The sequence below is a fragment of the Anopheles maculipalpis genome, chromosome 3RL, assembly GCF_943734695.1.
Source record: "Anopheles maculipalpis chromosome 3RL, idAnoMacuDA_375_x, whole genome shotgun sequence".
In the NCBI taxonomy this organism is placed as follows: domain Eukaryota; kingdom Metazoa; phylum Arthropoda; class Insecta; order Diptera; family Culicidae; genus Anopheles; species Anopheles maculipalpis.
This window is the reverse complement of record NC_064872.1, coordinates 59,421,078-59,447,697: the sequence shown is the minus strand read 5'-3', so window position 1 is coordinate 59,447,697 and position 26,620 is coordinate 59,421,078. Positions and strand designations below refer to the sequence as shown.

At 44.1% G+C, this 26,620-nt stretch overlaps 4 protein-coding genes across 4 annotated transcripts in view; 2 read left to right on the top strand and 2 right to left on the bottom strand.

The window, feature by feature from the left end:
- LOC126561839 (tyrosine-protein kinase Drl) overlaps positions 1-26,620 on the bottom strand; it is a 483,362-nt gene that overhangs the window by 25,737 nt on the left and 431,005 nt on the right. The window lies entirely within an intron of this gene.
- Positions 1-26,620, top strand: part of LOC126562612 (transcription factor Jra) — an 80,046-nt gene that overhangs the window by 31,067 nt on the left and 22,359 nt on the right. The window lies entirely within an intron of this gene.
- On the top strand, positions 17,194-18,211 carry LOC126560842 (uncharacterized; the record flags this gene model as incomplete). Its single annotated transcript, XM_050216791.1, has 3 exons — positions 17,194-17,400; positions 17,478-17,712; positions 17,784-18,211. Coding segments are annotated over 3 exons (870 nt in total), but the record flags the coding sequence as incomplete, so codon positions are not given.
- On the bottom strand, positions 18,406-20,417 carry LOC126563647 (gustatory receptor for sugar taste 64a-like). The gene is made up of 4 exons (XM_050220291.1): positions 20,018-20,417; positions 19,292-19,931; positions 18,967-19,219; positions 18,406-18,505 (listed from the first exon to the last, which is right to left on the bottom strand). Exons 1-4 carry the CDS (start codon positions 20,361-20,363, stop codon positions 18,419-18,421), a joined length of 1,326 nt encoding a protein of 441 aa, XP_050076248.1. The 5' UTR covers positions 20,364-20,417; the 3' UTR covers positions 18,406-18,418.

The following is a 26,620-nucleotide window of genomic DNA, read 5'->3' as shown; positions in this document are numbered from 1 at the left end:
GCTTCCATAGTCTGCATCAGTATGTTCCAAGTACTTGATACCCTAGAGCTCAGAGCAAACTTGTGCTCCAGAGTCTCTGACTCGGAGCAGAATGAGCAGGCTGAAGAAGCCTGATTCATCCTGTCGAGTCCGTGTAGCACCTTGTTGTGCACCAGCAAATGGCAAATCGATCTGATGAAAGTCTCTTGCTGGCTTTTTCCAGATCCATCGCCAATCCGTGGAAGGTGACTCCATAGCCACTTCGGAGTCTGGAAGTCTGTCGACCATCATTTACCGCAAACTTTCAGTTGAGACAGTAAGTACCGAATGTTGCTGAATTACCGTCCGAAGGCACGGATACGTTGCGGTAATGAAGCCTATATTCGAGGGATTCTCAGCACAATCAATGTGCTGAGCGCCGATTTTAGGCAACCTTGCTCTGCAACGTACCGATTCACCAGCAACGCTGTTGTAATAATGGCGGGAAAGTGAAGATTGAATCCACCACGATTGCGTGGAAGGGCCAATTGGGTTAATGGGATTCGAAAACCCCCAGATTCGTCCCACAGGTACTTAATTCGAACCGTTGGAAGATCATCTGTCCAGCGTTATGGATCGAATAGCATTCGATTTTGGTCCTTCTGAAGGGTAGATTGGTACAACAATTTTTTACCATCGTATCACTCCAGACTTGAGGCGGCTCGGTGGTGTAGGTGACATCGGTTTTCAAACGACAGGACCGGGGTTCAAATCCCATCCGGACCGTCGCTTCAGACTGTTGTCTCTGACTGGATATGAGTTGTTTAAGTCAAGCAATTGATAGGCAGAAGGTGAATTTAAACAAACTTTCGTATGTTTATGGTGTGTATATGTGTTAATTCAGGCGATCCGGTGGTAGAGAGGCCTCTTTACACGACAGGACCAGGGTTCAAAACTCCTCCAGATCGCTTCACGGTAGTGAGGAATTGCTATCTTACTACGTGCTATCAAAATGTCTAGTTAGCCATTAGATGACCGTCGTGTCCTATAGAAAAGGTCGTTAAGCCAAGAAGTAGAAATAGTACAAATCATTGTACACTAAAATGAAGAAAAAACATTGCATTTTAACACGTCTTTAAGTGTCTTTGGACATGAGTCTGGCACACAAAATTATTCATAAAAATACCTTATATGTGTCTGGGCACCATTTCAAGCCAAGTCAGCAGCCAATAAAAGAACTATTTCTCTTCAGAGCATTAAATGCTTCACAGGGTTTGTAAGCATCACATTCATATTTCCTTCATATATGCATTTATTCTTCAACGAGTTCTAATACACATTCATCGGCGCTTGTTTTTGTAGTCTAATAATAGACGAGACTTTAACGAAGCGTGTCTGAAGCATACCGTTTTACCTTGAATTGCTGTGAAATATTCAACAACCGATGCTCACAGCTTTCGAAGGCACGTTTCCGTTTGGCGGATGAAGAGCGTACGTATTCGCGGTATGCCACGATCGTCGTCGTCGCACTCGCACACCGACACCGACCAGCCAAGCCTGCAAGACCGCCCACAGATGCTGCTGCATTCGGGTTTACCCCTCGTAGTGATGACAAGTAGCTCGCGATATTACTGGTCTAGCGGGGACAATGCATTAATTCCTATCAAAAAGCATTAATTCCTATCATGCCGCTAGTCAAACAATCTACCCCGGCGGAATGATAAATTCGGAATGTCAAACAACCACGGGGCCCTAAGTATGTGACCGTTTTGCAAGCTAGATTTAATAGGTGTGCTCTAGCTGCTTCAATTGATCAGTTAAGAAGGGGCACGAATTGAAATATTTACATGAAAAGCTTGTTTGCTTGTTGTTCGAAAAGCTTTTCCATACTGAAAATAAATAAAAACACACAGGCTCCACGTTGCAATTGAACATCAATCCCCTGCTAAGGTTATACCCGGTCGAAGTTCAATGCCACAAAATCAATGGGAAAAATCGTGATTTCACGGCACAGTTGTCAGATGACCCCATAAAGCATATTGAACCCGATGAGCAGTGCAGCAGTGTCGGGCGGGCGGACGCCATTTCTTCGATCGTGATCCCGGTGCGGTAAAATATCTCCAGAAGCCACTTCCTGTCTGTGCGGTTCTTCTGCCCGTCTGCAAACGCGTTGATAAATGTGTTGAAGTACATTCCATTGCGTGCTTTCAGAGCTTCTGCCCAGCGGTGGAAGATGTGCGAGAAAGCACCACCGGTAGGAAAGGTGGAATGTCCAGCAGGGACTGGATTCTCGGAATAACTGTATGTCTTCTACTGAAGGACACGATCATGCGCCTGCACTAGGGCGAATGGTTTATTTTATTTCATTTTATGTCCATACTATTATTCATGGGGTTGCATGCATTATCTGGATGAGAGGTATCGTTATTAACCATATTTGGATTCTTCTGGTTCGCATCAGCAGACTTTGATCGTTTGCTATTATAGCTAGCTTCCAAACATTAAGGTCACGTTGAATTCTTGTTCTTAAACTTCATCCCGAAAAGCGTGGATCACATCGATCATCGTCACAGTCACAAAAGGGCAACAATAAAATTGTCTCCAATCGCTCAACAAAGGATTATCATTTCACTCACTGAGCATTACTAATTCGCCACAGAACTACGTGCGAGGACTGTTTCCGGCTGAGGAGCTTGTTCTTCTCGATCAAGCTACCAACAAACAACACAACAGTTCATTAGCCCCATTAGGGGTTGCCCGTGCGATCATCGTTCACCTTTTGCCTCCGGGCTGGGCATTAATCGGCTTGAACCTGAACCTTGAGCGGTTTCAGCTTGCAATTTCCCCACCGGAAGGGATGCCCATTTCTCTCGCGAGTTTATTAAGACACGGTAAAAATAATATTGTACTGTTTTCGCGTGATATGATGAATTGATTACGATACGTGTTCATTAAAGGCGTTTCGCTATTTTTTACACGCGCCCGGGGCGCTTCTTTGGTGTCGTCACCCAGGGTTGCCTTAATGCATGCTCACTGTCAGTAGCAAGATAATCACAAGACAAACACATTTCATCACTTATCACACGCGACGGACACATACTCGGGCGGTTAAGTGTAATTGATGCTACCTTCTTTATGTCTATTTGCTGACACTTACATTACAATGAGGTAAATACATTGCTCGTTGTGTTTAGTACGGTGCGTGAAGTACGACCCTGTTGGGATGCGGACCGAACCCAACCATTCTCGAGCGTAACGCGTCACAGACTGAGAACTTCTAACATTATTTACTGCACGCTGGTATGGTAAGATCAGGGTCTAACATTAATTGCACGCTACAATCACCGCGAGAAGGATGTTGCAGTATTAGCAATGGGAAATGTAAGTGTTTGGAATTTTTGAACAAGATTTAAATTGGTTTTTTTTATCGGAAAAAAGAGAGGCTTTTCTTAATAAAGCTTGCTTAAGTTTTGTCCCAACTTAAATAATATGCTATCAGATGCACAAAACACCCCCTTTTGAACATTCCAAGAGCTTATCAATTCATTGACTTTGAACTACATTCTCCGATCAATCCATATCGAGTTGTAAACCGGACCCGTCAAGGTGTACGTGTGCAACGGTGTCGATGATGCACCATGCACACGACTACCAGGCCTTAGATTGCAGCCTGCAGCGCAAGGCTGGGTTCCCGGCATTGTTTACTGCCCTATTAAGGGGAAGGAAGCTTTGGTGGGACCAGGCATTGAAGCGTGGCTGATATTTTATCCCATTTACGTCACATTCCTTCCACTGATCTCTCGCTTTTCACCGTTTTTCTTTCCCTTTGGACTATTTGGACGTTTGTTTATAGTGGATGCGTGTGACATAAATCTACTCCTTGTACTGCACTGTACCGGAAGTTCTACCATTGTGTTACCTCGGGCAGTTCAACTGATGTTAGGATATTCCACTAGAATACACACAAATATCACCGTTATGGTATTTACTGCCCATCCTCGTGGTGTGTTTGGTGAATGTTAAGCGAGATTCAAAGTTCGCCTGACGCGAGGACACTCGCAATCCGCCCATAAATCATGAGACACGATGTTTGTACTGGGCGGATGATGATGGTGATGATGCACACAGCAGAACGTGCGCCGGCTTGATGCAAAATTAATCCGTCCCACCGGCTGGGTTTAGTGCGGATGATGGCTTGTTGCTTTTGCATGCATAAAACAATGTCTACACTCGAGGCACGTCACCAACCATTCCTACCATTCGGTGCGATTCGGTGTGGTGACGATAATCTCGGTTAAGCGTCATCGTTCGGTTGGTTCGGGGGCTCGAGAAGCACAGCAGGTAGGACTGTTTTGAATTGGAGACGGTTAGAAGCGAGTCTGGAAGAAAGGGAATCCCTCGCGGTCAGGTTTCTTTGGTAGTTAATGATACTACTAAAGGAATGTTCTGTCCTGGCATCCTACGGAACTTTAATCAGCTAGTATGCGTAGGCCCTCCGACGAGACAAGGGGTTGGGGGAGAGGCCTTGCAAGCCGCCCCCAATACCATTGCAACGAAAGGAAAGCAAGAAATTTCGAATCGGATCAATAGAAACAGACTCACGCCACGGAATAAGGACTACGATTGGAAACTAGGGACATGGAACTGCAGATTCCTCACATCACCCGGAAGTACCCACATTCTTTCGGACGAAGTGAGGGCCCGCGGCTTCGGAGTAGTAGCACTTCAGGAGGTGCGCTGGAAAGGAGAAACAGAGCGTCCCTACCGCAGTGATTGCATGGTCTACCAAAGCGGTGGAGAAAAGCATGAACTCGTTACGGCGTTCCTGATAGGTGAGATGCGAAAGCGAGTGATCGGGTGGTGGTCGATCAATGAAAGGATGTGCAGGTTGAGCATCCACGGAAGGTTCTTCAATCTGAGCAGTATCAATGTGTACAGTCCGCACCTTGGAACCACCGCTTTATACGATAAAGACCGTTTTTATACGCAGTTGGAGAGGGAGTACGACCACTGCCCACAACACGACGTTAAGATTGTCATCGGAGATTTTAACGCTCAGGTCGGACGGGAGGAGGTATTTAAACCCACGATAGGAAGTTTCAGTGCCCACCAGCTGACGAACGACAACGGGCTTCGGCTCGTGAACTTCGCCTCTTCCAAGCACATGACCATTCGCTGTACCTTCTTCCAGCACGCATCTCGCTTCAGTTACACCTGGAGATCACCACAGCAGACATATTCCCAGATTGACCACGTTCTTATCGATGGAAGGCACTTCTCGGATATTATCGACGTGAGGACCTATAGAGGAGGAAACGTCGACTCAGATCATTTCTTGGTTATGGTTAAGTTGCGCCAAAAACCCTGCGTCGCCAATAAGCTGCGCTTTCAGCCTACCCCAAGGCTCACTATAGATCGGCTGTGGCAAGCTGATGTGGAGCAAGCCATCAGCAACACAGCCGAGCGAACAATTAGCCGCGTGACACGTAACCAGAGGAAGAAATGGTTTGATGATGAGTGCAGGCGAGCACTATCCGAGAAGATCGCAGCGCGTACCCGCATGCTCCAGCGCGAGAGCCGGCAGAACGTGGAGCACTACAGACGACTGAGGAGGCAGCAGATCCGGCTCTTCCAGGACAAGAAGCGGAGTTTCGAAGAGTCGGACGAGCAACTGATGCAGCAGTTATCCCAGTCGGGGGAAAACGGGGCGTTTTTACTCCCATGATCGCTATGTGCCGTAGCGAGGAAACCTGTCGGACGAGCGAGAGGTGATCAATAGGTGGAAGCAACAAATCAGCTGGCAGCGATGGGCTGATGGCTGAATTGTTCAAGATGAGTCCGGAGAGGATTTCCGCCATCATGCTTCAGCTGATTGTTAAGATTTGGGATCAGGAAGAACTACTGGACGAATGGAAACTGGGTGTCATACACCCGGTGTACTAAACGGGCGACAGGGGGGACTGTGCTAACATCCGAGCCATCACAGTTCTGAATGCTGTCTATAAGATCCTGTCCCGAATACTCTTCTGCAGACTAGAGCCCCTTGCTACAGATTTCGTCGGAAGCTACCAAGCTGGATTTGTTGGAGGCAAATCGACAACCGACCAAATCTTTACTCTACGGCAGATCCTCCAAAAATGCCGGGAGCACCAGATCCCTACGCACCACCTGTTCATTGACTTCAAGGCGGCCTACGATACCATAGATGGGACCGTACTATGGAACACCATGCAGCAGTACGGATTCCCTGGGAAGCTGGTACGGCTGTTAAGGGTCACTATGGCTTTTCATCCGATCTCTCCAATTCCTTGGCTTCGTGGATGACATCGATATCATCGGATGGAGGCCAATAGAATTGGATTGAGGATCAATGCGACGAAGACAAAATACCTGCTTTTTGGAGGGTCTGACCGTGATAGAGCCCGACTCGGAAGCAGAGTATCAGTTGACGGCGATGATCTAGAGGTGGTAGAGGAGTTCTGCAGCTGCAGCTGCAGCCCTAGAAAGAGTTTCCTGGAAACTAATGGGAGACCTGGCCATGTCGACACGACGTGCTCAATCCTGAGCAGGCCAAGAAGAAGAAGAAGAAAGGAATGTTAGCAGTACGAACCAGCAGTACTACTGCTGTACCGATTACGGCGCGTCGTACGTTTGAAAAAGGTTTTTCGAACAATTACTTCTCACTGTTTCTTCGAACCTACGAGCAAGAACGAGAAGCCACGAAAAACAACGGTTTAATAGTAAGTGAAAGTTAAGCAGCCCTAATATGAGCCCTTTGTGAATGAAAACTCAGAAATTTTAAATATTTTTGCAATAAATTATGGCATTCAAATGAATAACATTTTAACGTGTTTTGATCGCAATCGATGTGTCAAACCGAGTAAGCTTCTAAGCACCAAAAAGAGCGAAGTAAATAATTCCAAATCGCACTGGAATGTGAAATTGAAACCTGTTTGCGTGTTGTGTAGGATTTGTAGAAACAATTCATCCGATTTGATCGATCGATTTCGGTTCTCAGGTATTTGTTCTTTTGACGCAAGCATTGAAATCACTCGAACAAACGTGACGTCAAACGTTACGGATCTCTTCCATTTTGATGTAATGAAATATTACTTAATATTTTTAAAACATAACGATCAATGTTTTCCATAAACAGCGATCAAAGCAAGGGACAAAATATTGCATAAGAAAAGTAGAAATTCAAAGTTATTCAATCGCTCTGATTGATGTAGAATTTAATTATAAGGCTTCTTGCCGTTCGCAGTCGGCAAGCCGGAGTCGACCGAACAACGACCTTGACCGTGACTGAGAGTACACGCATGTAAGTGTGTGAAGAAAAACATATAATTATCGGTGCATGAATTATTGCCCAGTAGTGCAGCTACCTTACTGTGGGATATTGTGGGAGCCATCGTTCGCTCCCGGTAGAGACGATGCACATCTTCTTGCATCCTCCGACGAGAATAATTATTGCTCGTTCGCGTGTACGCCGTTACACCGGTAAACGATGACGAGGAGGACCCGCCAGTCGAACGGTTTACGACACACTTGCGTGTACACATTAAAATTGTCACTTGGTTCGCCGCTCAAGGCTGTGAAATATTTTCGCCTATTCGATCTACACAACCGATCGTTGGCCCCGCTCGTAGGGATTACCCAAAAACGGGCACTTCCTCGACCTTAACCGGGCCTTCCTTAAGACAACCGACAGAAGGAACTGTTTCCAAACCAAACAAACGCTAAGTTTTGTTTAGGAGTTTTATGTAACTGCAATAAAAACCGAACGATCCTTCGTGGGACAACCGATCTTTTACGGTTAACCGATGCGGGATAACCGTCTTGAATGAAGCTGTTTGTTTGATGTTATTTTTATGACCGCAACCTTGACAATGACCACTCGTAACTACCCGTTACCGTATTCAAATGTTTGCTCCACCGAGAGTGCAAGTGTGAAGAAGACGCGCTGTACTTCCGGTAGCGCGGACTGTAAATGGCATCGGTTGCACTTATCGCTGCGGGAAGTGCGCGGAATCTACGGTACCACGAAAATTCACCAAAAAACCAATTATTGATCACTTGTTTGCTGAGCAGTAATTTAAATTTTAATTGCCAAGCAGAAACAAAATTGAACCAAAAACTCAACGCACCGATAATTGATTGACGATTCGGTCAAGGTGAAAGTAATAATTCCGCGTTTCGATTCTCGCTGTGCCGGGCAAACGAGGCGCCATCCGTGTAACAGTGTTTTTATTTGCAAAAAAAAAAACTGCAATTCAGCTTGTGTGCTCACGGATTCAATTGAGCAATTGTACCTCACACCACGAGGTACCGATCGGTTCTTTCCGGCATGATGAGGAAATGGTTGTGCATGTTCGTTGATAGAAGGAATTAACAAGCACGTGTTAACTATTCCGCTACCGTGGCTTCGAATGTGACGTTTTAACAGAGATGTAAAAGCGACTTAGGCGAGATAACAGAGTGAATTGGGAACCGTTTGCTTGAATGATAACAAAACAGCCTATTATATTGAGAAGGGCTTCGAATACTATACAAATATTTGAGCTTTACGAACGGATTTGAACATTGTTTCAGTATGTTTTGTCAATAATTGAATGCCTTATTTGTGTCTTGGTAATTATTACGCCTGTCGATTGTAATTTATTTCCTTTTAAAATGTTTTTACTAAAGTTTATTCAGTTAAAAGGATTTGTGCAAAAGAAATTGGTTGGATTCGATTGCATTATTGGATGTTTTGGGTTTTTATACTGTTTAAGTTATACGGTTGATTTCAAATTTGATTAAATATTATATTCTCTTCGTCTTCTTCTTCTTCTTGGATAAAAGACCTTTTAAGCTCACGCCGGCCATCAGATGGCTGACTAGACTTGCCGATACCACGTAGTTGGATAATCAATCCCCACTACGAGGGGACGGTCCGGAATCGGATTTGAACCACGGTCCTGCCGTTTGAAGGCCGACGTCGCTGTCACCTACACCACCGGGCTGCTTCGATACAAGGCCTGATTATCACACACAAATTGTGAAGACAAGTTGTCAAAAACGGAAGATTCGAATTATGACAGCCGTTTGTGTGTTGGAAAAAAAAACTTAACGAAAGGCAAACTTACAAGTACACTGTCAAGAATTTGTATTCTCTAACACAAACGGAGACTCGTATTTGTCAAACTGTTTTCCGTCAGCTATTCGAAACGGAAAGGCGCCAAACTCACTCGTTCCTGTGTGTTTCCAGTTCGTTTTCTTGTGCAGTTCCAATCAAAATGTGTGCATTGTAATTCAGAAAGCCAGGGATGACACTACGGGAGAAAAAAAATATCGTCAGGCATCTTGCTGCTCATTTGGTTCCATTTTTATTGAAATGTATTTGAACGCCAACGTTTCTTCCAAAAAGTATTTAAACACTTGTGTGTAAAAAATGCCGCGGAGAAAGTTGGTTGAGCAATTGCTTTATTGAAATCCCTCCCGGTTTTGGTAACTCCCCTCCGGAAGAAACCGTAGCCAACATTTCTTTTGGCGTGCATCCTTTTGCCCCTACAGGCGGAAACATTGACTCAATCTCATAACGAATAACGAGGAAAACTTCCTTCGATACACGAAAATTTTTCTTAAATCTGAAAAAAAAAACAACCTCGAGAACATATGAAAGAGGTTTGACACAAAAGTTTTACAGGTAAAACTCATGCTTGATTGGTAAGTTCCACAAAATATCTTCTAAACAAGAACAGTTGTTTACACTTTTCGTTTTGTTTCTGTTGGTTTCATCACTTTGACAGGTTGATTTTGAAGATTTAACGAAAAAAAAAAATTGCTTAACGAAATTTGTCTGTCACAAGAATGGTGTCATAATGCCAATTTATTTTCCGTTCGTATTGACAAGCTTGTCTTGAGGCTTATCCGTTTGTAAGAGAGAAACAGGCCTATAATCTCTCTTGTGAGCCAAATAAAGCAGTAGCTTTCCGTCAACTTAAAAGTAATCATCCTTCGTTATTGTGTTTTTTATCAATTTGGCACTGTATATTGTCCAAAGGAACACATGCTTCTTTAATAAGCCTCTATCAGTATTAGCCAAAGTTTATTTTAGGCTCTTAAATGTACCAGAAGCTTAACCAGAACAACAAAGTTAAACGTAAAGATATGCTTAATGAGTATCCTAGGAAGAGTATTTCACATCAGGCCTCATTGGTCATCATTGGTGGAGGCGACAACGGCGCCGTTCTTCGCACAGCAGGACTAAGGTTCCAATATCAACCGTACCGATCCCCTGTAGTGAGGATTACAGGGTTATACATGCACAGGGAGGGTTATCAGGAAGTCTAGCAAGCCAAAAAGATGGCCGGCGTGACCTAAAAGATCATTAAGCCTGGAAGAATCCTTAAGATGTCACCTCATTAACGACCTCTGGGAATTGTAGCTTAACTATTGAACAGCAATTTAACTTCGCCAGGCTCCATGAGTGGACTAGACATAATAAGTTTAGCCAATCTAGCCCGTAAAGTCTTTTCAGATGGTCCGTATGCACAGAGGAGATCTAGTATTGTAGCTTCGGATAAGTGCTGTGCTTTCATTTTTAATTAATCACGTTTGACATAATTTTCCCGTATTACAAGTATTACAGGGTATCGTTCCAAATGATGGAGCTCATTCAGTGAATTTCTTTGAGTGGATAGGGGAATACTGCAATCTTCATAAAGCAATCATATCGTGGAAGCTTGCATTCAATTAGTTAAAATTGGCAATTCTGCTGCTTCTTTAAATCAAAGCTGCTTTCAAAATTAAATAATCGCATTTGCCAATTTCCCCTTAGTGAATTGCAAATGCCATTAAATGGTTGAAAAAGATGTTCCAAAAATATTAATTCTGTTCCATTGCATTCTAACTCTTGCTGTTACTACACAATTTTCTACTTTGAACGATTATACAACGTCAATTCCGATTAGCTCGGGCATCTAAGCACCCTCAAAGCTAAATAAAAAACTTCATTTACATCCCGATTACCCTCTTTATACCTCAAATTAATCGGATTCTCGCTCAGCTCTCCCTGCGGAGCACTGATTGCAGGTTGATCCCATTCCACCTGGATGGCCTTATTTCACAGTTGCTCCCATCATACTTGCCGCCCGATCGCGTAATATTTTGTTCATGTACCGACGTACTCTTTGCCCTCCCCTCTCGTCATTCCTTTCGCTCTCGTTTCATATCAGACCAGGCCTCTGTGCATTAATCGATTCCGCCGCGCAGCGTATAATCAATCGCGTCTAGTTTGCCAACCCTAGAACGGAGGGCAATTTTAATTGCACCCCACCCGGACACACACACGAATTTGTGCCTTTGTATGTGTGTGTGTGGGTATGATTTTTAGTGTTTCACCTGTTAACCTGATGGGTGCAAGATAGAGCCAAGCCCGAGATCCATCATTAAACGACACCTTCTGTACGGTTCGTTCCAATGAAAACAAGCTTTCCGAGCTATTCCTCTGCCTGCCGGAACCTGCCTATGCTAGGGGTCAAGAAGTCCGTGGGAAAACACACGTCCATTTTACGACCATTGACCGGACAACAAGCGCAATGTCAATTGTGACTTCTATCCGAAAAACATGTCATTTGCGGACCCATGGTGACAAAGTTCCCTCGCTGTTGATGTGGCGTCGTTACCGCCAGGGAAGCCCTTGAACTTGTTTGCTTTTATCAGCAAGAGAGGTATCGCCGGTAGTCATATTTACGGTTCGGGGAGGGGAAACTCGCAGCCCAATGCGGAAGTGTCCGCACAGTTTAAAGTACCTGGCTGCAATTAAATGGACCCATTAGGAATGGAACAGATGAGTTTTTATCTTGCTGAAGAGGGTAAATGCAGTCGCGCATCGTCAGGATACGTAAAACAAAGTGCGATGACAGAGGATGGCTTGCAGGGGGGGAAGAATTCTTTCGCTGCGTCTTGGAAGAGTGAATTTTAGCATATCATTTTAATTCCTCGCAAGAATCGGGTTTCTTGTCTTTTTCGGCATTATTTTTAGAATCAGCATCATCATCATCGTCATCATCCTCGGCACACTGGTTTGAGCATTTATTTGCAATTGTTGAAGCACCTGACGCAACAGCTGTCATCGGGCATGAGATTTGAAGGTACTTGAACGCGTCCGAAGGAATTATCCGAATCGAAAGATTATCTTCCAAAGCACAAAGGTAAGGTTCTTGTGCTCCGCTAGTATCCCGAGGGGTTGCGTCAGTTGGAGTTTGTTGAGACACTAGCTTGAGCTGTGTGCGGTAAAACGCTTTGGTGGCGTTTGAAGTGGAAGATTTGCTTGTCTTGCACGTCTGGAGTTCTTGACAATTGAGGATCTAATCCCACGCACTGGGCGGGCAACAAACGGCCACAGACAAACACGTTCTCGTTGTGTGTTAATGTACGATGTAGAACAATGTTGGAATCGCAACACATCTGCTGTCATTGAGAATTTTTCGTCTGGTTGATTTATGGCAGTTGGCACGGTGTACGGCTTAGCTCTTTAGCACAGTGATAATGAAATGTGCGAGATTGTTTAGAGCTTTTCAAAAAATGATTTGCAAAGATTAGTGGTGAGCAAAGAAAAAAAAAACTTGCTGCAATAAACAAAACCTTGAAGATGTCCGAGTGAGGTTTGTGGTTTTTGGCGGTGCTGGATTAAAGCTAAATCTAATAACGCGCGCGTGTGTGTGCGTGAATTGTTTGGTCTAGATTGTTTGCAGGATGCGAATTATGATGGATTGATGTCAACTTGCAGGTGTTTTGCCTCAACCGAACGGAGTCTATTAATCATTTTATTTTCACACCTAAATAGTGTCACTTTAAGGCGTAATTTGATTTGTTTTTGACGTAGATTTCCCACTTGGTACACAACACAATTCTATGCTGAACACTTCCGTTTGTTTTGCTATCACTTACCTTTTTTTAAAAGTAAATTAGCATAAAAATATTTTGAATAAATTATAAAACTTTAAAACACTTTTCAAGGCCACGATAATAACTGTCTAACTGTGTGTTCTACAAGGAAAAAAATGCAATTCTTTAATTAATTTGTGTCACTTTAAAATATCACTTATAACTCGGCACTTCTTCTGGGTAATTGATTGGAACCGTTACACTTCAAAATTGCCCAAGTAATATTCGATCAAGTCAACTCAACCAAACCGAACATCATCCATCCACCGCACGAGGATCGCAATGTTGGCAATATTATAAATTATTTATGTATCCTCACAAAACTACCACAATTACTAGCTCACCAACCTGATAAGCGGATCTACACTGCGGTCGAAGAAGTCGAACTCGCGCGCGCGCGCATTCACAAACAACCTAACTGTCGCCGGCAACGATCGAGAACAGAATGCTGATGTTGCGTTCGCGCTTGGTGCCTCATATACGCACCTCACAAGACACACAATTTCAATGCGAAACCCCCAAGAGCGATCGTTCTTAGCTCGCTCGCTCTCACCCCTCATCGAGGATCGAGCTCCCGGCCGATGCTCACCAAACAGAGCAAACTGGTCGGTTCAGAGGTCACCGGTTTGTTGGAGCGAGATAATACGTATTGTAATCATAGGGAGCTGAGAAAGGAATAAAAATTACACTAATTGTCCACGCCCGGCCACGGTGCTCGAGCGGGGGGGGGGGGGGGGGGGGTGCCCAAGCGTTGGTCCGAGCCCCCCGGAAGTCGGTTGGAACTTCACCGCACTGGGCGCACGTCACGTTGGACGCAAATTAAAATGTTTACACATGAGCGAACCACACAGCCGCACACGCGCTCGCACGGTATGGAACTGCTTACCAATGAGCTGCACGATCGAGTAATCTCGCGGTCTCTTGGTAAGGAGATTTCTTTCATCCGATCGATCGGAACGATTTAAAGGATAACACCACAAACGAAGTGGTGGGCACGGTGAGCGCGTGCTTTGGATATTCGGCGCCGCGTGGGGTGCGCACATTTAATTTGAGGTTGTGTTTGAGTTTTGTTTGCGTTTTGGAATTGTCTACAAACAAAAGTTCAATTGCTGATCGTCGTGCGGCTGAGTGTAGTGCGGTTTCAAAGGCCTTGACTTTTTTTTGGAGGAAAGCAAATGTTGGCATTGGTTGCACTACTGCACCTAGAATGTTCTTATAATTAATTTTACCTTGTTTATTAAAAAAAGAAGATTACTTGTGTGGTATGGAAGTAGCCGACAAAAATGAGTATAGATTTTGCATAAAAATTACCCTAACGAATCAGTTTTTGAAAAACGGGAAATGTTTTTAAACAAAATATTGCGAATTGTGAAAAGGATACAGTTTTTTATAGAGCTATGTTAGTGATTTTTATAAAGCAATATAACACAAAACTAACTTATTCGGACATTCCGGTATCGGATCACATATGGATATTTCCTTGGCTAGCAAGCACTTACTTTTTCTCTGGCTTTGAGGCTTTATACGTCAATTTATATTAGTCTTTGTAATTTACATTAATCATCAAGTCGATAAAAATATTTTACTACAGTAATTTAACCAAAAAAGTTAACAGATTGCGCAAAAAAAACGTATCAATCAAATTAAACAGTTGTTTTGCAACCTTAATCCATAATAAATTCATTAGCAAAAAACATGATTTGATGTACGATGGAGCATCACACGCTAACCGTTTGTAATGACACTTGCTCTGAACTTGAACTTGCTTTCCCCACCTTGAAGCGAAGCGGTGGCCAAAGCCGAAGCGCCATTACGCCTTCGTGCGTTAGCCGAGCGAGCACGTGGTGCTGAACGCGAGCGGACGCATGGTGTTTTGTTTGGGGAGGTGGCTTCGACAATGGTATTGGTGAGATGAGTGGAATGTTCGTTGGAGACCGTTTGAAAAGTTTCTAGGCAAACGAAAAGTTTATAGAGTGTGTAGAGTGTATAAGTATGAACAGCAAATATGATTAATATATAACGCTCGAACAATTAAAATGTGAGAATTCATTACCGATTTTTTTTCAAAGTAAAACAGCAGCATAACACAATTTATAATGCTGAACAAACGATTTTTATTTTAATAAATTTTGTGTTTCAAATAGAATATTCAAGAATAGGAATTTTAAAAAATATTAATCTTTCTTCTAATTTTATTTATTTAGACGACGGACTCTGTAGCTTTCTCGAGGAAGCATGTGATACAAATATAAAGAATAGAAATGTTCAGGCAGAAAAGGCAGAAAACCTCGGGTTGCAGATTAACGAGGCAAAGACCAAATTGATGGTGGCTCCATCAGCGGTCCTGCTAAGAAATCCGGAACTACGCGCCGGGGTGATGTACGAATAGGTGGCCGCAATTTTGAAGTCATCCAAAACTTCACCTGTCTCGGGTCAAAAGTCAACACCAAAAACAGCATTGAGACGGAGTTGCGCGCTAGGATGCTGGCGGCCAGCCGGTAATTCTACAGCCTGAGGAAACATTTCACCTCAAAAAATCTGTCGCGTTGGTTGAAGCTGGGCCTCTGAGACATGGACCCTGTCCAAAACAGACGAAACCCTCTACAACGCTACAACGACGAGCTGTATGAACTGTATGACGACCTTACCGTCGGGCAGCGAATTAGGTTCGCCAGGCACTATGGCGTGGAATCATCCGCCATCAAGGCCGCGATAATGGATTGGCGGTTCCGTGAGCGGTTCCAGCTTCTGCTACGGCAGGCCAAGACCGCAAAGCGGTTGTAGCGTCTGGTAAGTAAGTAAGTGTTAATTAACATATTTCTTCGTCTTCTTCTTCTTCTTCTTCTTCTTCTTCTTCTTCTTCATAGTCATCATCTTCTTGGCCTAACGACTTGCTAGCTGGGCATTTCAATGGTTACTACTTAGTAAGATCTTACGTAGTTCGATAGTTAGTCCTCAACGACGAGGAAACGGCTCTGGATTAGATCTTAACGCCACTATCGCATCGGTAACCGGACATACTCACACAAACTCTCTTCACACAGATAACTGATTAGTAGCTAAGCTAGGCGGGAGGTCTAGGTGGTAAATAAGGACAAAAATAAAAAAAGGCATTCGGTAATAAAATAAAACCAGATACTCTTATCATGTATGCTTCTCTTGCAAAAAGCGACAAGCACCGGCATCATATAAATAGCATACCAACTTCCGTCCCTTATCGATCACTCGATAAGACATTACCAAACCATTACCATCGCACATTATAAAAATGAGTGTGAAAACTTACACGTTTACATTAACAATCTTTCAGTCAAGTCATTTAGAATATGTTCAAAAAGATTAATTCGCAGCAGTATGATAGATGCCTTTATTTACACCAATACCGTTACCGTTCCTACATTATCTGTTTTGCGTGGCTCACAGCTCAACTTTCCATTTCCATACTCTCATCATCAATACTGGCGATGAATCATAATATCGAGTTGAGTCGTGAGTGATGTACGCACTGTCTGTGCAGTATGAATCATTTTTCAACCGATAAGACGATAACAGTGTACCATGGTGCGGGTTGGTGACAAAATTTGATCAGTTGCATCTACTTTTCCTGCTCTCGGTACGCCTTCCGGCCGGTTAGCAAACCTTTCAAGCAATATGTGTGCTCGTGGTGGTGTAAATGGACGTATTTCGGTGTGTCTGCTGGGTTATAAAATGCCATTGTGTTGGAGGTAGCTTTCCGATATCAGCCCCAAGCTTATCAGTGTGCTGTATTTATTTTACTTGTCCAGCAACACACCGCCCCGAAGAGTTAGTCACAAGCGAAACACGACCGCAACAGGTTCCGAGCTCGTACAAGCCCTGTGTTGTTCCGGTACACTTGTTGGATATTTTATTTTGTTAGTCTATTTTGAGCTAACGTAAGGTGCAAAATGAACACAGGTAAGGTGCAGCAGTTTTTGTGTTCGATCAGCGTTGAGAAGCCTAAATCATCTGTACAAACAACCTGGCGACGAATTTGTGCATTACTTTGGTAGAATTCCTGTGCAACAGAAGCATGCAAACACAATTCTCCTAAGTGCACCATGTAGTCACGTAACTCAAGTACCAGAAAAACGACCAGAAGGTTCGTTATCTTTGCGCAAAAAAACGATAAAACACAAGGTGTCTGCAATCGGTCTCACCAACGCCCCATCGATTTCTTATCTGACGCTTCTGGCAAATGGTTAACGAGGGGTGGAAAAATGAACAAAAACACCGCATAAATCGATCACAGGCGGAATCTCTTATCGTTTCGGTTGGATTTGATTGGCAGGATTTAACTGGATTCCATGGACCTCACACCAGGGCATTCCGCCGGCAGCGGTGTACGCCGGAAATGACCAGGACGGTTCGCCGATTTACGTCGGACGGGCGTACCATGAGGGCGACCAGCTGCCAGCGAAGGTGATTCCATCCAAGCAGGCGGCTTATGTCTCGCACAATGGTATGGAGATATTTAAGTCACACTTTGAGGTACAGTATCTCGCCAGTGGCGTAGTTTAGAAGAAGAAATTAGTTTGTTCATGCAATTTAATTTAACCTTAAATTAGGTCCTTACGGGCACCGGATTCACCTGGGTTGGTAGTGGAAATGGACATGTGCCGGCGGGTGCCGTACTGGCCGGTAGTACAACCACCGGTGAGCAGCTGTACGTTGGACGTACACATCACGAGGGCAGCCTGACACCGGGCAAGATCCACCGGTCCCATGGATGTCTTTACATTCCGTTTAACGGTGCAGAACAAAGCTTCCTGTCCTATGAAGTTCTCGTTGGACAGCAGCGCTGTAAGTACCGGCATTTCCCAAGATCACACATTCGAAGACAATCTCCCTAATTCATCGCCTCCGTATTATAGCGAACTGGCAACACTGCTCGGCACATGCACCGATGCCCCCGAACGCAATTCTGGCCGGACACGACTCGGACAGCTCACCCATCTACGTGGGCCGTGCGTACCACGAGGGTGATCAGCTCCCGGCGAAGGTGCTGCCGACCAAGCAGATTGCGTACGTTTGCCACAATGGACAGGAAATTCCCAAACACTCGTTCGAAGTGCTGGTCGGCGGTAACGTGTCCTGGGTACCATCCGGATTCGGTAGCGTACCACCGAATGCCGTCTTTGGCGGACGGACCACAACTGGCGAGGCGTTGTACATTGGCCGGACGCACTATATGGGCAGCTTAACACCGGGCAAAATTCATCCAAGCCACCAGACGCTCTACATTCCGTACGGTGGCAGTGAGATCCCGATCAAGAACTACGAGGTACTGATCGAGCACTAATAGGAAGATTTGAACAAAAAATCCTAGCCGGGTTTCTGGGCATTCCATCTTTGCTTCTTTCCTTTATAAAATGGTCGAACTAGTATCGTACAATGCATTTGTTGGTTTGTTTATTTTTGTTTTAACTCGATCGCCGATACAAACACACGGGTGAGAATGACAGTTGAATGTGAAAAAATGCGAACGGCTTGAGTGACAAATGGCTCGTTAAAATGTGCAATCCTTTGTCGTGTCCGGGATCTTCTTCACCTGATCTAGTAACACCAGCTCGTAGGTAATGATCGTACCGGCCATCTGTGGGGTGGGGAGGATAAGAAATATAATCAATAGAAGAGAAACAACACTAGAGGCTATCAATAAATGCATTCCAGACTGAAAACCCCTGCATTATCATAAAACACACACACCCGACTAGGAAGAAGAGCTGATTGTAATCTAGTAAAGTACCTCAAAGTCCGGTTTTATTCTTGTTTTTGTTTGCACTCTACTTAAAGACCGACAAACTGATAACGAATCAGTTTGATTTATCATACGTGGTAAGCACTTGAATATTTTTCTTGCAAGTGAATCAACCCACTAAGCAAGCAGGCAAGTAATGTCAATGACGCAGCGGTACTTTACCATTGTGCAACGCTGCATCATGGCGTCAGGTCCGCCCGGCATGCCCGATTGATAAGCAAGGGACAATCTTATCTAGCACCGGCCAGAGAAAGCTGCTGGTGTGAAAAAATAGATTTCCAACGCAGAAAGCTTACCGCTAGTATCAATGGTCTCCGGATGAAGAAGAATCGCTTGCCGGAAAGAGCATTCTCGGATGTGGCCACGGCGTCACAGAGCCGTCTCAGATCTAGGTTCCAGTTTGTGCTGGGAAAGCGGCGCAACGTCTCGAGAGGGCGTTCCGATGCTCTGCTGATCGAGGACACGACGAACAGCATGAGAAAGCAGCGACAGATGAGAAATCCGAGCGAATACCAGAAGTAAACCGTGGTCACGGTGGTTGGTTTCAAGCTGGCGGGAATGATAAGGTACAAACATTTAATCCTACACCACAGTCACCCAGATGCGGTGTTCTAGTATTACTCGAAACTGTTGAACAACTGCACCGTGATGAAGAACATATCGTTGGCGCAGCTAAACAGAATTAGCTTCGAGAAGCGCTCGTCCACAAATGTGACCAGCTCTGTAAGTCGCACAAAGTCAAGCCTCAGCCCACGCCATACGGTCTGCGATTGTGGTTGTCCATCGAGACGCTCTAGGCGCTCGTTGAACTGTACAAACCGACGCTGCAACCCGAGACTGAGACAGATGATAAACACATCCACATAATGCCAGGTAAACTTGGCGATCCTCATCGTCAGCTCGATCGTCCAACCGAGCACCGCGTGGTACGGGATAACGCGCAACACATACGGATGCTCCCGATGGAAGAAATTCTTCCAAAAGCCACTACGATGCGGACAGTACCGAATGTGCAGCTCGTTGAGTTTGTATGCCGAGAGGAAGTTAAGTGTGTCCTCGAGAAACGCTAAAAACATAACGCTGAACGCGATAAGAGGGACCTTGCGGTGGAACGGAAGCTTACTGGCTGGTGGTCGATAAGGTGCGCTCCGGAACGGTAACTCATCCACGTACCAGCGGCCCATAATTTTGGACCAGTTGCGGGCCAGTAGCATGAGTTCCACCATGAAAAACACGATAATGGCGTAGTACGCCATGGAAGCTATAAAAAAAAAAAAACGCCAAAAACACACGGAACGGTGGTGATGGATTTCGGGTGTGTTTCAGGAATGTCACCCGTTAACTTACAAGCCTGCTGCACTCCAAACGAGCTCTGCTCGGCCGTATATGCACCCAACATAGCGATGAGTGTCAACATTATCAGCAGCGTAACACATCCGTACACGAACCGTACGGACAGGAAACGCATCGTAACGTTCCGCGGATCACTTGCCGGACCGTAACCAGCGATAGGCATGAGCGAAAACACTTGTCCCATGAAGATGACTGCTGCCATCGCTTCGTGCGTACTGCATTCCTGTTCCCGGTCCGCCTTAGTCGCTGGTTCCTCGGCCAGCGCGGTCGATGGTGTTGATGGTGGTCTTGCCATGCTGCGGACACTCGGGAATCGTTCGGCGGGTGTCAAGTTTTGCATGTTGCAACCTAGATCCTAGAATCCTGACGAGAGATTATGTTCCGGATGTAAGCAAACACACGGCCAAACCCTTTACGATTAACGTCACACCGCAGAAGATTAATCAGGGGCTGAGTAGATGAGTAGCGTCACCGAGTGCGGGAACTAGCCAGGCGCTAGGATTACAATCCGGCCAAGCTGTCAAACGAGACTGTTGAGTCCGGACAGCAAACAAACCGTACTATCCTTCGCTTCGAGCGAAAATTGAATATTCGTGACAAACTAATGTAAACAGAACAATTATCCGGTCCGTTCTGTCCGCTGGTCCACTTTCACTTTATGCTGGGAAACGGGACAGATGCTCGCTGGCCAGTCAGCTAGTCTATCCGGCGACACACCACTATCATAATGGATTCTGCTTTGCTCGTGACGTCCGAACGGGCGGTCTGGTTCCGGTGATTGAAAGTCAACATTGGGGGGTTGAACTTTTCCGGTCAGAAGGGTTTCGCTTACGATTACGATTACGATTGTGTGTCCGTGTGTGGCCGGTGAGAGCTGATCGTTATAAGCCAATTATGCTGAGCGGTGGAGTGGAGTGGATTCGTTGGCTCGATTTATCATCCATTGTGCAAGGCTGGACATTAGCGGTAAATAAGAGCATTAGCGATTTGGTAGCGAAAATAGCGAACCTTGGCGTGTAAATATTTGACTGTGTAATGAGGTGCTAATTATCGGATTAAAGTGGGAACCGTTTTAAATCAACAGAGTTGTGTTTGAAGTGTAGTATGGAGAATGTACTTGTCAGTACTTGGAATTTTTGTGTATGGACCAGGACATTCAAATATGCGAGTTGTAGAGTAGAGTTTGTACACTATTCTTTATCTCATTTTTTGGCCTTGGCGACTTTTTTCAAGGTTATGATTCCTGATCGTTGCAATTTCTTTTCGATAAGACCTTGTCGAAAGGTTAGTTTTGCAAGGACTTTTTTCTACTGTTCCTCAGACAGATAGTATTCGCGTCCGAAAGGCAATCGTTCGCACTTGTCATTGAGAGCAAACATAAATCTTCTCTCCTGCAATTGAGGGTCTTCAGCTAGGATCCAGAATTTCTCTAGTAAGAGTTATCCGCATCGATCTCTTCACCAACGTCAGTCACGTTGGAAACAGTTGCTCTTTAGGCGCGCTTTAGCCGGTAACATTTTCCACGTTCACATAAATTTGATTGGTTGAAGTTGAGGTACTTTGGTCGAATGTTTTTCCTCTATTTTTGCTTTTGTTTTGGATAATCGTCCTTGAAAAAACCTAGCATTTGCTGCAATTTCCGACAGATATGGATGGTTAAATTCTGTTTACATTTCGATTTGTTGGGTCATTTGAATAGCTTTTTCATTATCATCCCGGGTGACGGGGTTGAATCAAGAGCTTATCGAGAATGTAGTTGCTTATGAGGGCGTTTGCTAACGGGGTGTCCTCTGAGACGTGTAAGGTTATTTTTTTGATCTTTATGATTTTTTGGGAGAGTTGACATAATGCCTAAGAATAACATAATAATGAATAAATGACCAAAAACGAAAATGGATGGTTTTGGAGTTGGTTCACAATATGCCCAGCAAGTAATTCTGTCAGGCCTTTGTTATGGCGTCCTGGAGTCTTAAAAATGAATCGTAACGTTAGTATTTAGCATGGTTTTTTCTCTAAGAATACGTACGATGCAGCTGCTTATAGTAATAACCAATAGGTAGGTTGAAATGTGTTACACATGAGTTACAAAAATAAAATATCTTAATTAACGGAATTTCAAATTTTGCTGTCGCAATTTGTCATCCCCACGACAGTTTATTGTTCCGGTCGCTTGCAAGCACATTGCAGCCTACTTGTAAGCGATTATGATTCTTTCCCCAACCAATAGATGGCGCTACGTGTATTGCTTTTGCAGCACGTGTGTGCTTCTGGCACTTTAAGGTGAAAAATATTTTAATTCAAGCAACATGAAAATCTGTATCACGAGCTTAATTTCATTGCTTAATAATTCTCACGAGTTAAAGAAACAATACTGAGGAACTTAAAATCAAACCAAAAACCCCCAAAAAACCTTTGTGAAATTATGCGCGCTCTCCGAAAAGTTCATCGACTTCTTCGGCGTGGTAGATTCGTATTTCCCTTCCGTTTATTACCATTTTTTTGTGTGTGTTTTATCTGCTTTCGTTTCCGTTTCACGTCCGTGCACGAAATGCGACATCGTAGCTTCGTATTTGTCGTTCGGTTTGATGCCTACCGAAGCGGGCCGGATTTCTTCATCAGTCATTATCATCATCATCAGCGGGCCGTTGTGTTGGCCGGCATGGAAACGCACAAGAACCACCACCGCGACACAATCACGCCGGTGAAAGACGGCCCGTGGCGCTGAGGGCAAAGTAAGAAAATCCAGGTCGAGCAGCGGAACTGAACGATGAACGCGACGATGAAGAAGCCCGAACGGGACCGAGCATGACTTGCGCAATAAAGCCAGCAACAAAACGAACGAAAGCCGGAGTCGAGTGAGGAGAGAGAGAGAGAGAGAGAGAGAGCGACGAGCAGCAGGAAATGTTTAGCAACCGAGGCCTCTACCACCGGGTCGATGCTTGTGGGCACCGCGGGAGGGGGAGGCGAGAAAGATTCTATCTTACGGACGAATTGAAACGGAACGAGCGTGGGACGCCGTGGCGTCACTATAGAAAGTGCTTCCGAAACGAATCCCCCGGCCCACTGTGGCCAACAACAACAACGACGATGATGATGATGATGATGAGGCTGTTGTGTTGGAAAGCTAGAAGGTAAACGCGGTTTCTTTTGCTTCGCGAACGAACACACAGCACACAGGGAAATGATGTGTTTCTTCTTCGCACTCGTCCAATTCAATTGTATCGCGTCCCAATTTCTTGCAGCATCGTGGCAAAAACCGTCCCCGCTCTGAAAATTTCCCGTTGTGGTTTTACCCTGTCGCTGCTCGTTGTTTTTCCCTTGAAGGATGGTAAGTTAGAAAAGTTTTTATTTCTGAAGGGAGTAGGAGAGACCGAAAGGGTGCTCCAATGCTGTGGGAGGCATCGGAATACAGCCGCTCGGCAAAGGGATTTTGGGAATTCTGTGGCAGTATTGGTATGGTAGGGCTCTTGGGTTGGAAGTAATTAGTTCCATCTGGTTGAGATGTTACGGGTGATAGGTTGGGGAAGCTTTTTAGGTGGAGCGCCTATACCTTTTGAAATCAATTGAAATTAGCTTTAAAAGGCTGATGCTGCATGAGTTCTGAATGTTTAGAATACAGCTTAAAAAAAGTAATCTACTGAAAGTTCTTTGTACAAAACATCGGGTGAAAATAGCTGGCTTTAGTTTGCTCTAAAGAGCAATTAATTAAATAATGAATTGGACAATAAACTAATAAATAATCTGTTGGATTGTCTTTCTTCTGTCAGTTGGATGTATTTTAATAGGAAGACGAGTCGGCTTACAATTATCTATTGAACCTCGGTTTATGACGTTAATGAAAAATGGTTATTTTTAGTGCACTAAAATGCAGTTCTTTGTCGTGTCCTTCTTAAAATACAAATTATCTTAAGTTTATAAGGTGATAGTCTTAGGTGCTAGACCTGAAAACTGTCTAGATACATCTGAAGTAATAAACAAATTTGTATTACAGAGTTTTTTCGTTGGATTATAGCGACTTTGAGCCTTTGGGCCTACATTCGTATTTCTCGGGACTTAAAAAATGACATCAAAAAAGGCTTGTGGCCGCTTCTCACCTAGTCCGCTACCTCTACTGATTGACAGATATCATACAACAAGTTGAGGTATGGAAGACAAAGTATTGCGAATATAATGGCTATAAGCTATTGGAGACCTAAAAGCCAAAAGGTTTGCTTAAGATGCTGTATTGTTTGCTTATGTGATATGGTGACAATAAACTGCTCGCTCACTTTCGCGCCTGGAATCTATCGAGCGTAAATTCTCCGCAGCATTACGACGGACATTGTGCGCTATTTGACGATGAACTTCCGACTAATTTAATTATTTTTTATTTAATTTGACGGACTATAAATGGCCCTCTCTATTTAAAAACGCAAGACGTGACATAGTCGGTACGAAACAGACAGTTTTCAATTATCGACATTTAACTAGAAATAAATCATAGGAACGGATACGTCGTTCTTCTACGCCAAGTAATGGTCCGGGACGTATAGATTATGTCTGGAAAGTAGTGTTGGTGAGTCGATCTCAAGATGGTCAAGAAATCTCCCCCACAAACGGCTGCTTCAGACATTCAATACCCAATAGTGCACAACGGCCAGTCTGCACTGAACTGAAGTCTCTAAGAGCGAAAGCCAAACCGGGGAAATCTGCGCTGGATAGACACGATGGATGCTAGGGGACGTGCTGTTGAAAGCAACCACACCACGGATGCGCACTCCAACGCACTAAGGAGCAGGAGAGTCTGAACCAACGAAAATGCAGTACTTCTTGGCAATCGGATCGACACGCCGAGTGCTCCTTTCTCGACTTTGTTGACACGTTACGACGAGATCACTTCGTTCTAGAACATTACCTGACGTGAGAGAGGGCCGTACAGGCCATGGCTGCCAGATCTTATTATTGTGTCTTCAAATTGACTTCATTAAGGAGTAAACCATTAGAATCTTGTGCAACGATACGTTGAGGAAGTCTGCAAAGGACACATGATGTAGTCATGATGTTGGAGGATAACAATGCTGGAGGATAATTTTCATCTTCTTCTCCATGGCCCCGCTCTATCGAGCACGTCTATTCAACATCGCCAATCGTCTATTAAGCTCGCCATTACTTTTCCACAGCAGGATATGATATCCTCCTGGTTGGATTCCACCTGATCCAGCCAACTAGCATTAAGCCTAGCTTTTCTAACTAGCTTTTCTAAGCCTCGTGCATTCCTCCACACTACCTGCCCGTACACACACAGTCAAAGATAGACCTTAGCTTCCGCCATTCGAAAATGGCGTCAGCATAGCTCAGGGCTCATGCCCATAGAGGTGGGATTTTTCTTTGTATTTTGTATGTTTCTGGATGAGAAGGTTTAAATTGTACCTTACAATCTACGATCTCTTACGGACTACCATAATCATACAGAGAAAAAATGAGACATTAATTTAGTAGCTTTAAATAAAAGTTTGAGATTTACATGGAAAAATGAGTAAAAAAGGAGGAAAATAGAATCGTTATAAATTGTTAAGAAAGACAAAAATCCATTTAAAAATAGCATAAAAATGGTCAAACTTCGTTAAATAATTACACTAAATTATTCATAATTGTATAATGCAGCGCCACCTAGCGTAGGCTAGCTGAATGATTTAGTCGATTTGAAGTATACCTCCCGTCCTTGGTAATCGATAAATAAAACAACAAAAATAAATAATTTCCTACATTACTTCTGATTTTCATGGTCTGAAACTGCACCTACAAATCACCGGTTTGCTCTCGATTGTTTATGTTGTTTGTGTGCAATTTTAACATCATTGATGTAATTTACTCTGCACGAAATAAAACAAAAAATACCGACACAATCGTCTCGATTGATCCGTCTCCCTTATCAAACCATCATTTTAACCCACAATCCCTTTACATTCTCAGGCCTCCCCCAGCCCCAATTCAATGCGCAAACGATAACGAAACGATTGTGCGGGAGGGGGGGTCGCTAAGGTAGGAAACAAAGCAATTCGCGCATGCTTTGCACCAGTGTTACCGACCAGCGGTGTTGCCAGAGTGATCGAAGTGCGCGCGTTCGGCCTGGCCGCGGAACAATGATTTGCACCGTGCCAATTTGGTGTAGGGTCGTGCGCAAAAATCTACGAGAGTTTGCGGATTTGCACACGGCACGCTCGCGTGTGACATAAAGCAGGTCAGTGCTGTGCAACATCAGAAAGCGCAACATAGTGACATACGAGCGTTGCTCGACATTACAAGAAGATTGTGTGTAATTTTTATAAAAGTTATCTTTTTTCAAGAGAAAAACTAAATACAAACATAGTTTTCTCAACGGGATAAAAAGGGAAGGTGGAAAGGCATAGCAGATAAATATTTAAAATAAAAAGAAGGAAAACATTTAACCTTTAATTGAATGTAAACTCTAGGAATAAGAAGACATACAAAAAAACCCATTTTACTTGAAATATCAGACGTTCGAATAGAAATCCAAGCACGTCTTAGTGCTGATTTGTGTGATTGAAACAGAATGATTAACATCACGTAATCATTATGTTTTTTTTTCTGCATTCA